Source organism: Adiantum capillus-veneris, chromosome 5 (genome assembly GCF_014529385.1).
Source record: "Adiantum capillus-veneris isolate H3 chromosome 5, ASM1452938v2, whole genome shotgun sequence".
Lineage (NCBI taxonomy): Eukaryota > Viridiplantae > Streptophyta > Polypodiopsida > Polypodiales > Pteridaceae > Adiantum > Adiantum capillus-veneris.
Genome location: NC_140935.1, coordinates 159730552 through 159749637, shown reverse-complemented (window position 1 = coordinate 159749637; position 19086 = coordinate 159730552). Strand labels below are relative to the sequence as shown.

Genomic DNA, 19086 nt, shown 5'->3' with positions numbered 1-19086 from the left:
AGATGTTTGGGGATCTACACTTTAGCAACACTGTACGAACAGAGGTACTATTGCATATTCATCTCCACCCTTCCTTACCCTATATAGAATCCTGATCCATATTTAGGATCCCCCTTGACCACACATGCGTAGATTAGGGTTGTGCCCACCCTAGTCCTACATTAAGCCTAACATTACTCCACCTTGCACAAACCTTTTCGTCCTCAAAGCCGAAAGTGATGATATCTTCTTAAGAAAACAAATGTTTTCCACAATTGCACTACTATTGAGTCCAACTATCCATTTGACAAATACATGATTTGGTGGGAGGTTCAATGAAACCAAGAAGAAATTCTTGATTGTTTACATTGTTGTCCCTTTATAAACGGCTTATATCCAAACCAAGCTCAATTTATAACTCACTTGAGTACCTTAAATGAGTTACCACAATGAAGAGGTGTCTAAACAAATGAAACGACTCTAGACCTTTTGAAGGTGCTAGAACATGTAAGAATACCACTTTTCAACTTTCCATGAAAGTGATATGACGTGTTGACATAACTCATCAGCACATATCGAGTCCTTAACTTGCTATCATTTCTCATCCATAGGAAATCCCACCATAACTGGTGATCGAGGTTGAAAACCTTACATAAACATGAAGGGACTAAACCTAGTCGCAACATGCTTCACATCATGATATGCAACTCCAAACTAGAGAGGTCATCTTTCCAATTGGATCGCTTTTCGCTAATGTACACTCCTAGCATATCCTCTAGCACTACATTAAAACTTGCAAGCTGCCCATACATCGTGGGATGAGTACTAGTCGCAACATGCTTCACATCATGATAAGAAACTCCAAACTAGAGAGGTCATCTTTCCAATTGGATTGCTTTTCGCTAATGTACACTCCTAGCATATCCTCTAGCACTACATTAAAACTTGCAAGCTGCCCATACATCGTTGGATGAGTGGCAATACTGATATTGAGTTGTTTCTCCCCAATTGTTTATAGAAAATTCTTTAGAAATGGATGGTAAATGTGGATCACAATTACTCCCAATATCATTGAGTAATCTATATAATCGATACAGATGATAAACAACCAACTTGGTTAACTTTAGAGATAAATAGTGAGCTGAATAAAATTTACAAAGTTTAATCAGCTTATCTACAAGCACCCATATTGAGCCATCAACTCATATAGTGGTTGGCATACCCACAATAAATCTCATAGAGATACTGCAACTATGGTACAAAATGCTTCATAAGCCTATGCTAAACACTAGGACCAATAACACCTAATATGCATGCATTTATCAAAAACGTATTCGAACATGCATTTTCATGAATTTAGTTGCCAATGCATATGGCGGTTGTTATGCTCATAGCACCCTTAGAAGAGGAGGTAAAACAATGGGTAAATAGTTCTAAAAAGAAACGAAATCCTTTCCACTGCAATTGCTTGAAATCCTTGCTAAAATAATTGGACCATAATAGAATGTGGAAATTAATCGCATCTAGGCACCAACAATGAAACATTTTCATTAGCAGAACATAGCCATGCTATATGTGTAAACAACCATCCGTGAATGTTGTTTAACAATACTTGTAACCTTAACAAGTCTTACTCCTTATATCTGAGAAATTTTGGCCACTGAATTTGTTCTTGATACTAGTTGCACGAAATGGTCTAATAAACGGATTTGATAAGCACTTAGGGACTCGAAACATGCGTCAGTGTCAATTTCAGTGACTCATATTCTCCACATGTGGAATATGTCTCATATAATGATGTCAAGAAATATGACATTTATCAAGTACGAAATGTACTTGTACGTGGAGATAATCGAAAACACGCAGTGACATGAGTGAGAGAGACCCTCATGAACCTTTCTCCACACTGGCTAAACCAAACTCTATGAGTTCCTATATCGTGTTGCACACCTTGTGACTAACAACATGTGCCAAACAAAACCCTAACATGTAGGTCTATAACTGCAGGGTGCACAAATGTACCTAGGACACAACTTTTCCAAAAAAAAAATTGCTCCTACATGAACTTGTCATGTGTCCAAAGAGCAAAATGGATGAAAGCATTCCAGCATATGCATCCCTCTTGGAAAGCACAATCAAAGCATATGTTGAAATGAAACTAAACCAAATTTTATGCTTACTAGGAGGTCAAAATAATCTTACACTTTCCCACAGGTGAAGTGCACTTTTCAAACCTGAAAGGTACATTATCAAAAGTCCAACCACAAAAGGCTAGTCTTTGACCTTTTAAACACTAAAGTAGAGATTAGTGAAAATAAACTGATATTTAATTGATGGTTGTGGGTGTTAACTTGGTAATCTAAACCCCTTGGTTAGATTCTACAAAGAAACTACTTAAACTACCAGTTAACAGTGACCAGCACAATCTACCTTGTCCAATAGTGATTGTAAGCAACTTGGTAAGCTGAACTTATCCACTACCTCTAGGCAAATTGAGAACTTCTTTTATTGAAAGTACAATTGTGAAGAGGCCAATCGGTGATCCTCAATACTTATGGAGTGATTTATCATTATTTGGGTCATACCATTGAAAATACCACTCTTAGAGACACAATCAGTGCTATAAACTAAGCAATAATTCCTCTCAAGTTGGAATCATACTCACAATTGAATCAAACTAAGCAACAGATCCTCTAAAGGGGGAATCTTATTCACAATTGTATCTTGAAACAATCATATCTTCCCATGAGAAGAAGAGAAAGATTCCCAACACCAAAAAGAAGGTAGTCATACTAGGTTTTCTTTGGTTGTTGTAAAATAAGAGATTACTCGTCTTGAGATTATCTTAGCAGATTCATGTTACTACATGAATTATTTACTTGATAGCAAGGCTATGCCTGCTCGCTAGAGACTGAAAGCATCATCTGTAGTGCATGCACCTTGTTCAAATAACCAATGATAGAGAGTGCTTGCCATTGCAGTCATATGCAATGAACATAAGCAAGTACACCAGCCCGAACTATTACGGAGTAGAAGGTCACAGCTATGGTAACTCCTGCAACATTTGCAACAAGAGAAGCATCAAGAAAAATCATCGGAAAAAAATAAGATCTTACCTTGTCCTTGACATAGTAGCTAGCATTATAGTGAAAGTGTAAACAATGATGGGGTGAAATGAATTCCACCTTACTAGTATGCCATGCACGCAAATAATAAAATAAAGTGAGAAGCCCTTGGCTATAATGATGGCCTTAAGCCGATACCATACGTACCTTGCACAATCTATACTGGCATGGATACATTAGAATTCCATGTTTCCATACGTAAAATGTGAGCTTATATTCACTTATTGCCAATACCCCAATCCTGTCTGCCATGTTCCTTGATCCCCTGTCAATGGGCAGTATCTTGGCATGGGGTAGAAGCCTTGCTTCTCATGATGACGTTCAAAGCACCTTGCTTTGCAAAGCAGCATATCTTTTCCAAAGTAAACATTAAAGCACAAAAAAAAGAATAACTTGGAAGTATCTAACCGTATCTCTCCTCTATGGCCAGTTGTCTTGAAATTCAGATGTAAAGGCTCCCTTTAGAGTGAATCTCAATCTAACTAATTAAATCTGGCTCAAAGCCATGTATGCTAATAGATTGAGATTTTTCATATGTATCATGTATGCCCTCTTGGCGGGGTTCATATTGACACCAAGTGAAAATACCATTTAATCAAGTTGAAAAGTCCCCCCCAAGTTTGTATGCTGATAGCATATTCCAAACTTTGGAAGCCACTATGCAATATGCCAAAAATTGAAGCTTTTCTTCACATAAGTACATCAAAAAGATAAAACATAATGGAGCCTTTATGATCATGGCTAATGGTGCTCTTGCCCGATATATAAATATCATGTCAAAATAAAAGCGACATGGTCAATCATTTACAGATAATTGACTTGTCGAATTGTACATCTTATTAAGAACCATAAAAGTACCTTAGATTTCCCAATGTTGCAAGGAGATAGCTCAGGAGCTTAGCTATCAAACTTCATCTGAGTTCAAATCCGTTCTTGATAGAAGCAATTTTTGCTTGCCAAGCTTGCTTTGTAGAAAAATTTGCAAGATTTAATAAGTTCAAAAATGTAAACCTTAAATTTAACTTGCTTACCAACTTGCTTGAATAACCACCCTTGACATCTGAATTTGTGTCACCTTGTTGTGTGATTTTTCTATGCAGGATGTCTACATGTGTAGAAGCCTTGCTTCACCATGTACAATCGCATTTGGAACAACTTAATGAGCTTCTTCAGGCCCATATCATGATGATAAAAATTGCAAGGTCAAATGGGAATAGCCATACGACAGCGACCGTGCTGTGCTTTTGTTTGCTAACGCAAGCACAAACTTCAAAGTTTTGAAATCTTTGATGCTTTAGTTTGGCTGCACAAGCTCATGAGTAGCCTTGTACAGAGCCTTGCTCCTTTGTCCAAACATGATCACCAATGTAAGAACAAAGGTAAAGAAACATGATCAAGCCTTACTATGTTTGTCAAAGCTTGTGGCAAACCTCTGCAAAGCAAACTCGAGATCAAGTTAAAAATAAATAGACATGCTTACCCACAATCATGTTACCATATACATGTGGTAGTGATGTGTGCGAACACACTAGGACCACCGGGGCATTTTTTCCCTCTTTAGGAGGTTTTCCCCCCCGAGCATTGTATATACGCCCATCACTCTAGGGCTATCTATCTTTCCATTGCATACTAAGTAACACACTCTCTATTGTGTGCCTGGCACTATGAAGTATGTAGAAAAGTTTTGTTTAGTGCTACGAATTCAGCTTGGTACTATGAAGTGTAAGAAAATGTACCCAATTTGGTATATGCAGGGTGCTTTGAGATTGCCTGCATACAACAGTGTCCATTTGGTACTTTTGGGCATCACTCACACTTGGTATTATAATACCAAACTGGGTTTGGAAACTGGTTTGGTGCCTTCAAAGCATCCTGCAAAGTACCAAACTGGATACATAGTACCAACATTGGTGCATTTCTCTACCCAAAGATACCTCTCGAGGTGTTCAATCTATTGAGAAGGATTAAAAACTGTTAGTACAAACAAAAATTGAGAATTTATCATTGAGGACTGGAAGAAAATCATGGAAAGAAAAAAGAGACAAAATGAAAGCAAAAAGGCTGAAAGAGAAAACGGCTCTAGAAATCCAGCAGCAACAAACCAAAGAGTAGCTGAAACAAGAAAAGGAAAACAAGGAACGAACGAAAAAAGAGAAATCATCCAAAATCTCGGAGGTTCAGCCTTTGGTAGAAAAAATTAATAAGCAATTAGATGACATGTTGCAAGCTTATGAGGCTAGATTGAAACCCAATCAAACATTCGAACAAAGATTGTTGACGTATGCACATCCAAAAATTGAAATTAAGCGAATGGAAACATGCAGAAGGCTCATAGAGAGAGCTCAACTCTAATGCAACCAAAAAATTAAATATCCTTGAGAAAGTAATGCCTGTACCTGAAAAAGAGGACAAGAGCATACTAAACGAGAACAAAACGGGTTAACCAACTAAACCAGGGAATGAAATCCTATTGGATACAAGGAGAGTGGCAAACACTACGAGGCAAAGTCCCATGAGATGCAACCAATTCTTGAAGTGGACGACCCGTGGCCACAATCTTTATTGGAGACAATCAGAAATTCAAAAGACGGTAGTGCTACTTTGCAATTAGCACACATCCCTGAGATCAACATGGATCACGAGTTCTATCTGGAGATATGCGATCTCTATATAGAGATGGAGAGTCTATAGCATGAGAAGAGAGAAAACCGCACTCTCTACATACTCTGCCATCGTTCATAGGAGAACAAAAAATGAAATTTGAGGCTAGAATGATACCTTCTCAGTGAAAGGCCACATAAAAAATGATGGATACCAAAAGCTTGCACGAATTGATGTCTTCTCCTATACAATGCAAGATTACTCTCTCAGAGTTAATAACCATTAGATTACATCTATGGGGCCAAATGGGCAAAAACTTGGAAAGAATGGGAGTGAAAGATCCTCTTCAAGATATCCCCGTAGATGAAAACATGGGTAAATCTCAATCTGAGAGACCAAAAGCAAAGCCTGTACCAGTGAATAAGGTGGGTAACTATTGCAAAGGAGAAGACGGGAACACCACCTTACAACTAGAGTACAAGGGAGTTAAAATGATAGCAATACTTGATAGTGGGATTGGGGTAGCCATTGCTACGAAGAAAATCTAGGAGAAATGGTGAAAACCAACTCTCAGTAAAACGCGCATGAAGTTGCAACTAGCAGACGGACATTTGAAGAGACCCTTGGAGATGCTGGAACAAATTATTGAATCCTCTTGTGGAATAGAGTATGAACATACTTTTGCTGTAGTTGACTTTAGAAAAGGAAACAACTTTGAGATTATTTTGGGACAGCCATTCATGCGTCAATTCAAAATGGTTCAAGATTGGAGCTATGACCATCTCTACTTACGGCATAAGGGTTATCACAACCAGGGTCAACACAAAGGACCATAGTTATAGAGACATAAATCAAACCCCAATAGAAGATTTTGGTGTAACTACGGATTCCAGAACACAATTTCTTGCTTGATTGATGAAGGGAGCACATATTTGGATATGTAGAGCATCTGAATGTGGAAGCCTAAGAAAGGAAGATTGTATCTTAGAACGCTTGGTAAAAGATGAGTACTATGTAAAGGAACCATTTTTAGAGTTATTTGAACCCTTTGAATGGGAGCAGATATTGGCGACTCTAGATGTGTGCGTAAATGAAATAACGCCCACAAAGTTTTGTGACGAGAATGGCTATGACATAACTCACTATTTATGTAGAGGTGTTGAAGGAAGCTAACAAAACTTGTGAGTATGAAAACATAATAGGTGAGGTAGACATCTACTTTATGGAGCGTGATGCAAAAAAAAAAAACAAAGGAGAAAGAGCAACCACAAGAATATGTCATCATTGACATACCTAAAGAATCGACAATAGTTGTTTCAAAGAATTCGGCTCCAGAAAGAGCACAACTAAAAGCAGATGAAGAATCAAGTTCCACATCAGATGCTCAACAAACTCAAGATTAGGAGAAGAACGTGAAGAAGGAAAAGGACCGACTTTTACAATGATTAAATTCAACATGTTCAGTTGTGATAGATCCACATGCGAAAAAGAATCTAATGTCTTATGAACGTGGATAATGATGGGAAAGCCGCCAATCATCGAGCTAGAGGAGATAGTGTACATAAGTTCTAAAATGAAAATTCCTAGCTTTGGAGTGACATAACCCGTACTCAAGTTGAGTAATGGGGAGTTGAAGGACGCCTTCCACATCATCAATTCCCATCACATAAGAGAGAGTCTCATCCTCACCAAAACCTAGATGGACATCTTCTTTTGACAATAACCAAAAGCTTTAACAACAACACCAAAAGCCCCAGAAGAACCTCAAGTACATGCAAACAAGAAACATCCAACTGTAGCAGAAAAAGGTAAATCTAACGTAAACACTAAAGCAGATCGATCTTGCAAGACAACTTTATTTTCAACAAGCCTCTATCAAACTCCCCACGAAGCCTCTACATCAAGAGCCACACCATCGACAATGCAATGGAAACCAAAGCAAAAAGTTTCCCAACCCAAGTTTACATCATGACAAAGCCTCCAAAAAAAGCCAAAGACAATCAACCAAGTGTTAGTGTCTAAGCCAAAAGCAAGAAAATACAAAAAAGAGCCAACAAAGCCAGTCACCACCAAGGCTGCTACAACCTCTAGATGGATACCTCGTCTTCAACTACAAAAGCAAGGCTTTTACAACGATAATCATCAGGTCTGGATACCAGAGCCTAGTGTCCATCAAATCATCAAACAAATGGAGCAAATGAAAAGAACGATCACATAGGGACCAACGACAAGGTGGGTTACGAAATCCCTAGTGGGAAATCAATCACAAAGAACCAACACACATCGACAACCGCTTCTCATGAGAGATAAAGCAAAGACTCCATCAGTCCCTACAATAGCCAAAGAACTTGTTTCACAAAGCAGTGTCAACATACAACAAGCAAGTCAAGAGGAGTCAAAATGTGCCAACCTACTGGACAAAATGGTGGCATCCATAGACTAACACAATGAAAGAGGCCTAAATCTTCAAAAACTTATGGAATTGCGTTTCTGGCCTTGAACAGGTACGTCCAAGTTTCCATTAAAAACACATGGAATACAAGTTAGAGCTGGACAGCTAAGCCACTGAATGAGCCTGTAGCGTTAGTCCCAAAGCTTCAAGTAATATTCTTTGTGGTCTAAGCATATTAGCTATTCTAGGTACTGTTCAAACTGGAAGAGTTGAGCATATTTATGTTGTGTGGATCATGCTGGAATATGTGAGCAGCACAAGAGTCGAAGTCTATGTATTCTAAGTCTAGTGAAGTGAAGGAGGAAGTCCAAAAGACACTCATGCACTGTGCACAATGACATATGATTCAACATCAAAAACCCTTTTTAAAAACATGGAAGCTATTGTGAAATCCATTGATGTCACATGTGCGACATTTGTTCCTTGAAGCACCCATTAACTCCATCTTTCACACTGCATGATTTTGTTCAACAAATTTCTCATATGCATATAGAGTATCCCATAAGTGGCACTTGCATTAGACACTCTTCCCTTGTTTCCCAAGCACTCACCTTGCATGATAAGAAACTTCAAGTCCAATGAATCAACTCTACTAAGAGTGTATGCAAAAGGCACTTTTTTCCCACCGTGTTTTTTCCCTTTGGTCATCCAGGTTTTAAACCCTAATCTAGAAACACTCATCACTATCTTCTTGTATATATTTCTTCTACTTCAACAATAAGAAAATGGCTACCCATATAATTCATCAAACTTATTGGAGCAACAACTGTGGATCTCAATCCTACTCGTCGAAAGTAACTCTTATCTTCAAGGACAACGACAAAGCCTCAACGAGCAATGGTAAGTCGAAGAATGACATACAGACAAGCAATGAAAAATTCAGCAAGAGAGCCCTCAACAACCATCATAAAGAGCACGGTGCTTCAAATTTGGTGAAATATTAAAAGGACTTGCATTGCAGTCGAACTTGAGAGAAAATCCTTCATTAATTCAACGACCCAAGAAACTCAGTTCCCAAATAGGCAAGCAACACAGATTCATGGTCAAAAGTGGCAACAAAGAGGAGAATGCACAATCAAATCAAACATTGTCTCAACAATTAAAGCCCATTTCCATATCAAACAGAACACAACATACATGAGTCAGTCAAGGAAGGGGGGAGCGTCATCAACGACAAGCACTTTCAAAGCTAAAGACCAATTTAAAGACAGTTGAAGACAATTCTAGCAACAGCAGACACTTCGTCGGACATCACATTTGTACTCTATTCTTTTTTCGAGCTACTATGGCTACACTTTATGTAGATGTTGATTCCAGAGTAGCAGATCGATTCCCTGAGATGTAATTCTTTTGTAATGTTTGTGAAGGCCCATGTGAGCTGGCTACTGACCATTTTAGAAAGCTCTAGGTATAAAAGTCAATAACATCAATGTGAAGAGGAGGCTTATCTTTGGAGAAGAAAGAACACTACTGTACGTACGCTCAAGCTGCCAAGCTACTTTGATTTGTAATCATTATAACTAATGATTGGGTAATCCGTTTTCAATTTTGAAACTTGCATTGTGTTCCTCTTTCCATGCTCTTTCAATTAAGTGAGGTTCGCAAGACTACGGGCACCCTTTCTGGTTTATTCTGTTGCAGTTTTCAGGACCTTGATCATGATGGATCGTGATTTGGCACCTTTTCGGATTGCGATCAAACTTGGTAGGATAGTGCCCCTAAGTGTCTTAGAACTCCTCCTAAAGTTTCGTTGCATTTCGACTTCGTTTGAGTACAGAAATGGCGTGATGACCTAGAGCGGTGAGAAAGGACATAGACAGATTTTTCAATCATTGAGTGGTAGTTTGCTTGTTGAGTTGGTGTGATTGCTTGTTAGGTTCACTTCTTGAGATTGACAACCTCAAAGAGTCTCCGTGCCCCATTCGAGTCACCCGAGTCGCTTCTCCGTGCCAGACAGTTATGCTGTAGACGTCTGATCGACGACCTGCTAACAATAAGCACATTCTCATTCAAATAGTTGATGGTGTAAGCTTCTTACAACAGATTTTCTATAAGCATTAGACCGATGCTTGCTTTCATTACAAGTTCCAAGGCCATATCATCAACGACTACCCGAGTTAAAAGGAGCCAAAGAGACTTCCCCCTCTCAACCCTCCTCCCCCAAAACAAACAAGAGTGAGCTTCTCAAGATGACAAGGCTTCTTTCAATACTCAAGCTTTGGAGGTCAACCAAGCTCTTCCTATGACACGGCCTCCTACTAGATCAACTTTTTCTAAGAAAGGAAAAAAGAAGGGTAATTCCTTCACCCTAGTCACTTCCTTTGAGGAAGTAAGTTTGGAAGAGGAAGAAGCTCTTTCTCTTGCATTGGTGGCACAAGGAGGCACAAGTCAATGCCTTGGATAAGGAGCTTTTTCAACAACGAGTCGCCCAAGCCCCTGGTAGCAATGATTGACACACCTTGATGGAGGTGCAAATTGACAACCAAAGATCATTGGACCAATTTCAAGCCGAGGGTGGGGAAGCCTACTCAAATAAAGGCCGTAAACGTGAACCTGAGAAGTAGGGTTGGCTAGCCCCTTGTGCAATTCTAGTTTGTTATTGGGTGGTGCACTCTATAAGATTTCATGCAAGGGCTATTTTCATGGAGAACATGGGGCTTGCAAGATTGGAGGAAACACTACTACAAACGAGGAGGAACAATCGACCCCTAAAAGGTAGCCTAAAACTTTCCTTTTGAGAGATACTAGCTAGCAGCGCCATAGAAGGGCTTTGAAACTCCAACAGAGAGATCATGATATGCCACTTTTAGTTTCCGTCATGATCCCACTCCTCCAACTCGTCCTCAGCTCTAAGGGATGCCTAATACCTATCTTTATGTTGTGGAGTGTGCACGAAAAAGGATTGCTCCTTGTTCGAGCAATTTGTGGGGGACATGGGGACAAACACCCCTCTCAACACGTCTCTTTGGGATTGTTCCTACGACATGTGAAAAGACCAAGTGTAGAATGTCTATCGGGAATCCTGGATGAAGCAATTGTAAATTGAAAAAGGGGAGAGGAGACGAGTTTATAAAATTGGGGAGGAGTTGGTGTAGGGTGGTTTCTCGGTAGTGGGTAGCTAGCTATCCATCAGCCATGTGTTCCCAAACCGCGTCTACGAGGCTGCCCGTTACCTTTTCCAAGTTCTGGCTTCCAACTTCCAAGTTCCCCTCTCTACTAGTGAACAACTGGCTGCCATTGTGGGATGAAAGACGCGGTGGAAATGCTCACTATAAATATCCTCCGGGAGCATAGCATCCAATGTGCATTGCTTCCCAAGTTCTCCTGTATACATTACGTAGTAAGACCTCGGGAGCTCTCTCTCTCTCTGTCTCTCACACACACATTCCCTGAGTAGGCTCTAAATAGACATTTCTCTTCGTCTAGTCTTAGCTTCCGCAATGAAGATGGGTTGGGCCTGTTTGTTTCTTGCGCTTCCGCTATGTCTTTCTGCTTTTTCAACTGGCACGCTAGCAGTCACTGCCAACTTCAATGAAAACTTCGAGGTTTCATGGGCGCCCACGAATGTGAAGTTCCTGGGCGGCGAGTCCTTGCAGCTGGTGTTGGATCAGTCCACTGGTAAGTAAACCTTTTCAACTTTGCAAATGTTGCCGGCATGCTGCAGAGACTTGCCAGCGAGGAGTTATCTTAGTGTTTGAAATGGTCACGCAGGCTCCGGTTTCGCGTCAAAGGAGAGCTATCTCTTTGGGGATATTGACATGCAGATAAAGCTGGTGCCAGGAGACTCGGCGGGCACAGTAACGGCCTACTATGTGAGTACCAATCACTTCTCTGCGCACTCAGCTTTTGCCGTGAATGCTGCAGCTTTTACTCTTCTGAGCCCTGAAGAATTCTGTTTGTGTGTGTGCGCGTGTGTGGTGGTGGTGGTGTGTGTGTGTGAACTCTGTGCTGATGATGAATTCTTGATGGTGGTGAATCGTGATGATGCAGTTGTCTTCGGAGGGGGCGAAGCACGACGAGCTGGACTTTGAGTTTCTGGGCAACGCGTCGGGGCAGCCATACGTCCTGCAGACAAACGTGTTCTCGGCGGGCGTGGGCGGGCGGGAGCAGCGCATTACGCTGTGGTTCGACCCCACGCAGGACTTTCACACCTACTCCGTCAACTGGTCGGCCAAGCGCGTCGTCTTCCTGGTGGACGGCGTGCCCATCCGTGTCTTCTCCAACAACGAAGCGGTGGGTGTGCCCTACCTGCGGCAGCAGGCAATGCGTGTGTACTCCAGCATCTGGAATGGCGACAGCTGGGCCACGCAGGGCGGCTTGTTGAAGATCAACTGGGCGAATGCGCCCTTCGTGGCTACGTACCGCAACTTCGGAGCAGCCAACGCCTGTCGGGCCTCCACCCCCGCTGCCGCCTCCGCCTGCGTCCGCGCCGCTGCCAGCAACCACATCAGCGGCACCGGCGGCGCTGCTCCGTCCTTCGACCGCAACAAGCTGCAGTGGGTGAAGAAGAACTTCATGGTTTACGACTACTGCACTGACTCTGCCCGCTATCGCTCCGCCCCCGCCGAGTGCACCCGAGAGCTCTGATCAATAATTTGCCTTTCCCATTTTTTGCAAGCCTGTACAGAGGATTCTTTACTAAACTTTTGCCAGCGGATTCTTTAGTTTGTTTACGGGTCTAACCCTAATAAAGAAAGCAGCCAACGCCTGGCTGCTTAGTCATAATTTGTCTTTCACCTAGAAAAATTATCAACAATTTGCAGCTATATGCTACATAATAATTATTCATTTGCAAGTAGTGAAAGGAATGTATTAATTGAAAGATTCCATAGAATGGGATTTGCACGAAAGTAGCATTTGCAAGCGAGCAAATGAGGAAATTGTGATTTTCAAGGATTCTGTATGAGCAGTTGTTGACTATGACTACTTGGTACGGTCAATTGTTTTTCTTTTGCTTGGTTGGCATACGATTACGTACATTTGACCACACCAAGTCCAGACTCCACACCTGGCCACACTCAATAAATAATGAGGGATCAATATTCCAATTTCAAATTCATAATTTCACACCCTCTTTGGGAATCTCTCTAAGACCTTGTGTTATTATTAATAACTCAATAAATAAGGTAGCAATGTATTAATTTCAAGAATCATTTTATCCCCTTCCTTTGGCAATCTCTCTCTCTCTCTCTCTCTCTCTCTCTCTCAACATAGTGCAAAGACAAAATTTGAACAGATTCGCGTACAGACATCCAACTCCACGATCAATTATATATCTCTCTTACCAGAAGAACCAAGCAAGCAACACACAACAGAATGCAATAAACAATTTGATCAGGCAACTCGAGGCATCATTTTCAACTCAAGGCGTAGTGATTTTATAATTGAGAACTTAAAGTAGGCAATAAATTGAGGTACTAGCCATGGTGATTCTATAATAATATGGTTTAGTGCTGAGTGGAAAGTGTTAGGAACAACTAGATATGAAAAGTCTCTAATATAACCAACATATTAAAACCCGTATTTGCCAATGGGGTTGCTTGCTATTGATAGGTCGTCAGCTATGTTGAGCTTGGTTGCCCTTGTTGCAAAAGATGCATATTTGAATGTATCTCACACTATGGTGAGTGTAGGGAGTCCTAGGGACTATAACGGAAACTCTCTCTCTCTCTCTCTCGACAAAGGTTTAAAATCTAGATGACAAGGGAAAAAGTTGGTGTACTTCTTTATACAAGATAGATACTTGGGAGAAACAAAGAAAAAGTGTATAATATGCATAAAGGAGCACAAAAAAATTTCCAAATTGCCAACTTTGACCAATGTTTGATAAATTAAATTTAGGACGTGTGACATCTAACAAGGCCTATTAATACCCTTCATGAGAAGGATTTCCAACGTAAAGGTTTCCATGAAGTAGGTATCTTATACACGGGAGCCCGCACATTGTCGAGCTAGAGGTAATGATCGGGTGAACCATCGCTTGCATATTAAGAGTTGATCATTTAAAGGATAAGAAGGGCTAAGAAGAGCTAGCTGTTAGGCAGCTCATGCCTTGCCCATGCAAGAGGGAGTATGTGTGTCAGGGGGGAGGTGGAACTCGATGTGTGTGTGTGTTACCAGCTCGCTAGGCCTGCTCAAATACTCGACGCTATGTTTCATTGGTATCAGAGCCTCTCGCCATAGCACAATCTTTATAGCTTTAAGGTTTGCTCCGCTATCTTTCTTACGGCCCCGCAAGGTAGAGCGCCTTGCTCCACTCCTTGGTACCGCCCTCTCTGATTCCAATAATTGCCACTTTACTCACTGCAGATTGTGGATTGCGTCTAAGACATTACACATCGAACTAAGTGAAAGCATGCATAAGCCATTAAATTTATGCTTCTAAGCATAACTTCATATGCTCCCAACTGAGCAACCTGCCCTGAGCCAGCTTAAGCCGAATACCTTATAGTCGAGCAACAACTCGTGTTCGAGGGTGGCCAATTGCACTATAAGGAAGTTCAACTAGTCTCTGAACCTTGTCAATCGGAGCAACGAATGGGACAACCACGTCATTGGCACTCTTCATCATAGCCATCTTTTGGACGCATTTCAGGAAGTGTTTTGTACATTTGTGCATAGCTTCCTTAGCTTATTCTTTTCTATCTTTTCCAAAGCTTTGAGTTTTGCTTTCGAACTTTACAAAATGAAAAAAGACCAAAATAAAAAAAATATGAGACTTGCACCAATCAAGACTAGAATATGTATGGGATTGAGGACAAAGAGGAAGAGTGGGATGTGCACAAATGGCAAGACCTACATAGCTTAAAAAACACTCCACTTGAGTACCAACCACTAGAGACCAATCATTGGGGCCCAAAGCCTAAAAATGGTGGATGAGCATCAAGGCATCAAGAAAGATTCTAGGGGATTGGGCTCAATTTGAGAGAATTTTTGTGAAAACATTTCTCCCTGAAAATGAATTGAAAAGAAACTGGGAGGATTGGGATAAATCTTTGCAACGGGGTAGGCCTTTGCCTACTTACATTGCTAGAGGAATAATCCTTAGACTTCAGGGATTAGATGACTTTCACAAAACTAGAGGGTTTATACAGGAATTAGATAGACACTTCAGCAAACGAGAGGTAAAAATAAGTGCACCTAAAACCTTAGAGAAAGCAACTAAATTTGCACAAATTAATAAAGATAATTTTGCTTGACAGCTTCTGATCCCACTTAGACTAAGCCAAAGTCCACAGAGACGGGGGGTATCACAGTATTTTCAAAAGGGGAAAATGAAATTTCCACTCAATAAGGAGAGTAAACCACTGTTTAAAAAGAGGGTTGCACCAGGACCTAACCTTGAACCAAGAGGACTTTGCAAAGGCTACAAAAGAAAACTTATACTTCACTTGTTTGTCACCCAACCATCCTCAATGGAATTGTCCAAAGAACAAAAGACAGAAGAATGATGAAAAAGATCAAGGGCCTGACAAGAGTCATAAAGATAGGAAAATCAATGTAGTCCAAACACTTCAGATAAATGGTAATGAAAAGTATAAATGCATAGAAATGTTGCATGAGGACATAGAGCATCATTGTTGTTTGTCAATCATTATGTGGAAATCAAGTTTTGGCCCACATGAGCTAGTGAAAATGCATGGATTTGTAAATGGCAAAAGGTTTAAGAGTCATGATAGATGACTCTGCCACACGTAACTTTGTAAAGTATGACCTTGTCTATATGAGCTTGTAAAAATGCATGGATTTGTAAATGAAAAAAGGGTTGAGAGTCATGATATATGACTCTGTCACATATAACTTTGTAAACTACGCTCTTGTCAAGAAACTAAAACTTTCTCAACAACTAAGTGCTCACCAATATGTTGTCCTTATGATGCACAATAAATACAATTTAGAAGTTGAGATGCAAGGGTATAAAGACATGCTTGACTTCCAAATTATGAACATGGATCGTGCAGACTTGGTTTTTAGAAGGGAATGGTAGTGGGGATTAGGACCTTCTTTGAAAAAAGTTACCAGCAAAAGTCAGTAGAATTTGAAAAAAAAAAGTTTGTTATACAAGGTGAGCATGATGTACAAAATAGTCCTTTGAAATATTCTCTTGAGTTGCAAAAGCTTGTAGATAAAAGGTCTTGTGATGTATATATGCTTTGGTGTCCATCTGTTATAAATAAGGACTCTAATGTGGAAATGAAAGAACAAGTTTCCTACTCGTCTTTGTCTTCTCATAGTAATTATGAAAGTGATTTAAAAGTCTTGCTAAAAGAATTTATAGATGTTTTTCTATTGATTTGCCAAACTACCTTATAGATTAGGCCCAACACAACACTTAGAAGTAGAAAAGCAATTGTAAGACTATGTAGATAAAGGTTTCATTTTACCTAGAAATTCTCCATGGGCCTCCCCAATTTTATTTGTGAAGAAAAAAGATGGTTTTGTGCGACTTTATGTCCACTACAGGCCACTAAATAAATTCACAGTTAAGAATTGGTTCCCTATGCATAGAATGGAAGATCTTTTTATCAATTAGAGGGAGCCAAGTATTTTACCAAGGTTGACTTACGATGAGGCTATCATCAAGTTAAAGGCTGCAAATGTTGCAAAAATATTATTTAGGACTAGCTATGGGCATTATGAGTTTTTTGGTAATGCCTTTTGTGGCTTACCATGAACCAACTACTTTTATGAAGATGATGAATAGTGTTTTATGGCCCGTTAGGGAAATTTGTAGTAGGCTTTCTTGATGACATCCTAATCTATAGTCGTACTTGAGAGGAGCATTTGGAGCACCTTAGAAAAGTGTTTCAACTGCTCAAAGAAAATTGGAATCCAAATGTGAATTCTTTGTTGAAGAAGTGAAATATCTTGGTCATATCATTTCTAGAGATGGAATCAGGATGAATCCAGAGAAAGTTCAATCTATTTTACAATGGCCTGAACCTAAGAACCTAGACGAGCTATAGATCTTTCTAAAAATGTCTGGATTCTATCATAAATTCATTAAGGACTATGCCAAAATAGAAGTCCCCATGACATACCAACTCAAAGGGAAGGGAAAAACCTTTGAATGGGGGAAAAATGAAAAGGAAAGTATGCAAAAATTAAAGGCACCATTAGTTACAGTTCCAGTTTTATATATAGTGGATCCGAATAAACCTTTTGTGGTTGAGACAGATGCTAGTAATTTTGTTGTAGGTACAGTTATAACTCAAGAGGGTCGATCCGTAGCATTTGAAAGTAAAAAGTTAGACCATACACAACAAAATTACTCAGTATATGAGAGGAATTTGTATGCTATTGTCCATGCATTGAAAAATATGGTGCTAAGGTTATGCTAGTGTTTGATGAGGAAGGCATTGAGTGGCTTTCCAATCAAATAGAATGGTAAAAAGGGTGTAAAGCCAGATGGACTAAAATCTTACAAGAGTTCGCTTATGAGCTTAGGTATTGCAAAGGGAATATAATATGGTAGCAAATTCCCTTAGCAGGATGCCTAATGATAAATGAATTGAGTTTTACTCGAGTCAATATTGATCTACTTGAGTCATTGAGAGGGAAATGTCAGGTTGATCCTGCATATTCCAAATTATAAGAAACCATTCAAAAAGGGAATCCAAAACCAAGGGTTTCCAATGAGAATGAAGCATCAGAACGAGTGCTTTAAAAGGATTCAAGTAGAAGAATTTTTCCATAGATAATGGCTATTTACTCTACGAAGGTAGAGTATGTGTCCCAAAGGATGAAGAGATTAGGCACCGTCTACTCTATGGGTGTCATGATAGTCCAAGTGCGGGACACCCAAGTGTACAAGACTCGTAGTCTTGTTGAGAGGCAATTTTATGTGGTCTCAAATGTATAAGGACATCTTAGAATATGTGGCTAAATGTAATAAATACTAGATCAATAAGGATGAAAGGCTTAAGATGGGAGGATTACTCCATCAATTAGAGATTCCTTTAGAAAAATGGGAGAGTATCTCCATGGACTTTATAATTGGATTTCCTAGAACACAGAGGGGGTACGACTCTGTCTAGTAAGTGGATAGATTAGCCAAAATGGCTAGGTTTATTCCAACTAAAGCTCATGTTAAAACTTGTGATTTGACTAGATTATTTATAGAGATTCTCTATCGATTATATGGTTTACCAGCAGACATTGTGTCAGATAGAGACATAAAATTTAATAGCCATTTTTGGAGAGCTTTTTTTAAGAGGCTGGATGCTAAACTAAGCATGAGCACAACTGAGCATCCTCAAACAGATGATCAAACTGAAAGAGTAAACCAAATCCTAGAAGACATGCTACAAACATATGTAAGTAAATTGCAACTAATTGGGAAGGATACTTACCTATAGTACAGTTTGCATATAATAGTGCCAGGCACTCTTCCACTAGATATCATTCATGTTAATGTATGGGTTTCAACCTAGAGCTCCTTATGAGTGGGTTTGCAAAAGAAAAAAGTTCAGGCAGCTAAGGACTTTTTGAAAGATATAAATCAAAAGCTTAAACTTGCTACAGACTGTATTAAAAGGGCTCAAGATCGATCAAAGACATAAACTGGTTTGCATAGAAGGCCTCTTACCTTTGAGGAAGGGGACCAAGTCTTATTGGAAAGTGCCTGAAAGGTCTGAAACCATGAAGACAGAACCATGTTCAAAATTATCACCAAAATATTGTGGATCTAGACATACTAAAATAAAGTTGGAGTTATGGCTTACAAACTCCAATTACCAGAGGCAAGCGGCATACATCTAGTATTCCACGTTAGCAAACTAAAAAAGAAGTTGGATCAACTTAACAATCATATTCAAGATGATCAGATAGTGAAACTCATAGATGCTCGAACTCTTCCACATGAACCAGAGAAAATACTAGACACTAGAGAAAAAAGAAGTAGAAATACAATTTACAAAGAGCGTTTAG

At 39.8% G+C, this 19086-nt stretch overlaps 1 protein-coding gene across 1 annotated transcript; it reads left to right on the top strand.

Moving 5' to 3' along the window:
• Window positions 1-11465: 11465 nt before the first annotated feature.
• LOC147458422 (xyloglucan endotransglucosylase protein 1-like) lies at window positions 11466-13007 on the top strand. Its single transcript, XM_086513060.1, has 3 exons — window positions 11466-11775; window positions 11869-11969; window positions 12148-13007. The coding sequence occupies exons 1-3, from the start codon at window positions 11598-11600 to the stop codon at window positions 12742-12744; spliced, it is 876 nt and encodes a 291-aa protein (XP_086369186.1). The 5' UTR covers window positions 11466-11597; the 3' UTR covers window positions 12745-13007.
• Window positions 13008-19086: the final 6079 nt, after the last annotated feature.

Coding starts and splice junctions, on each gene's coding strand:
- LOC147458422 (XM_086513060.1), top strand. CDS start 11,598: ATGAAGATGGGTTGGGCCTGTTTGTTTCTTGCGCTTCCGCTATGTCTT. Junction 11,776..11,868: donor GGTGTTGGATCAGTCCACTG/GTAAGTAAACCT, acceptor ATGGTCACGCAG/GCTCCGGTTTCGCGTCAAAG. Junction 11,970..12,147: donor GCACAGTAACGGCCTACTAT/GTGAGTACCAAT, acceptor GTGATGATGCAG/TTGTCTTCGGAGGGGGCGAA.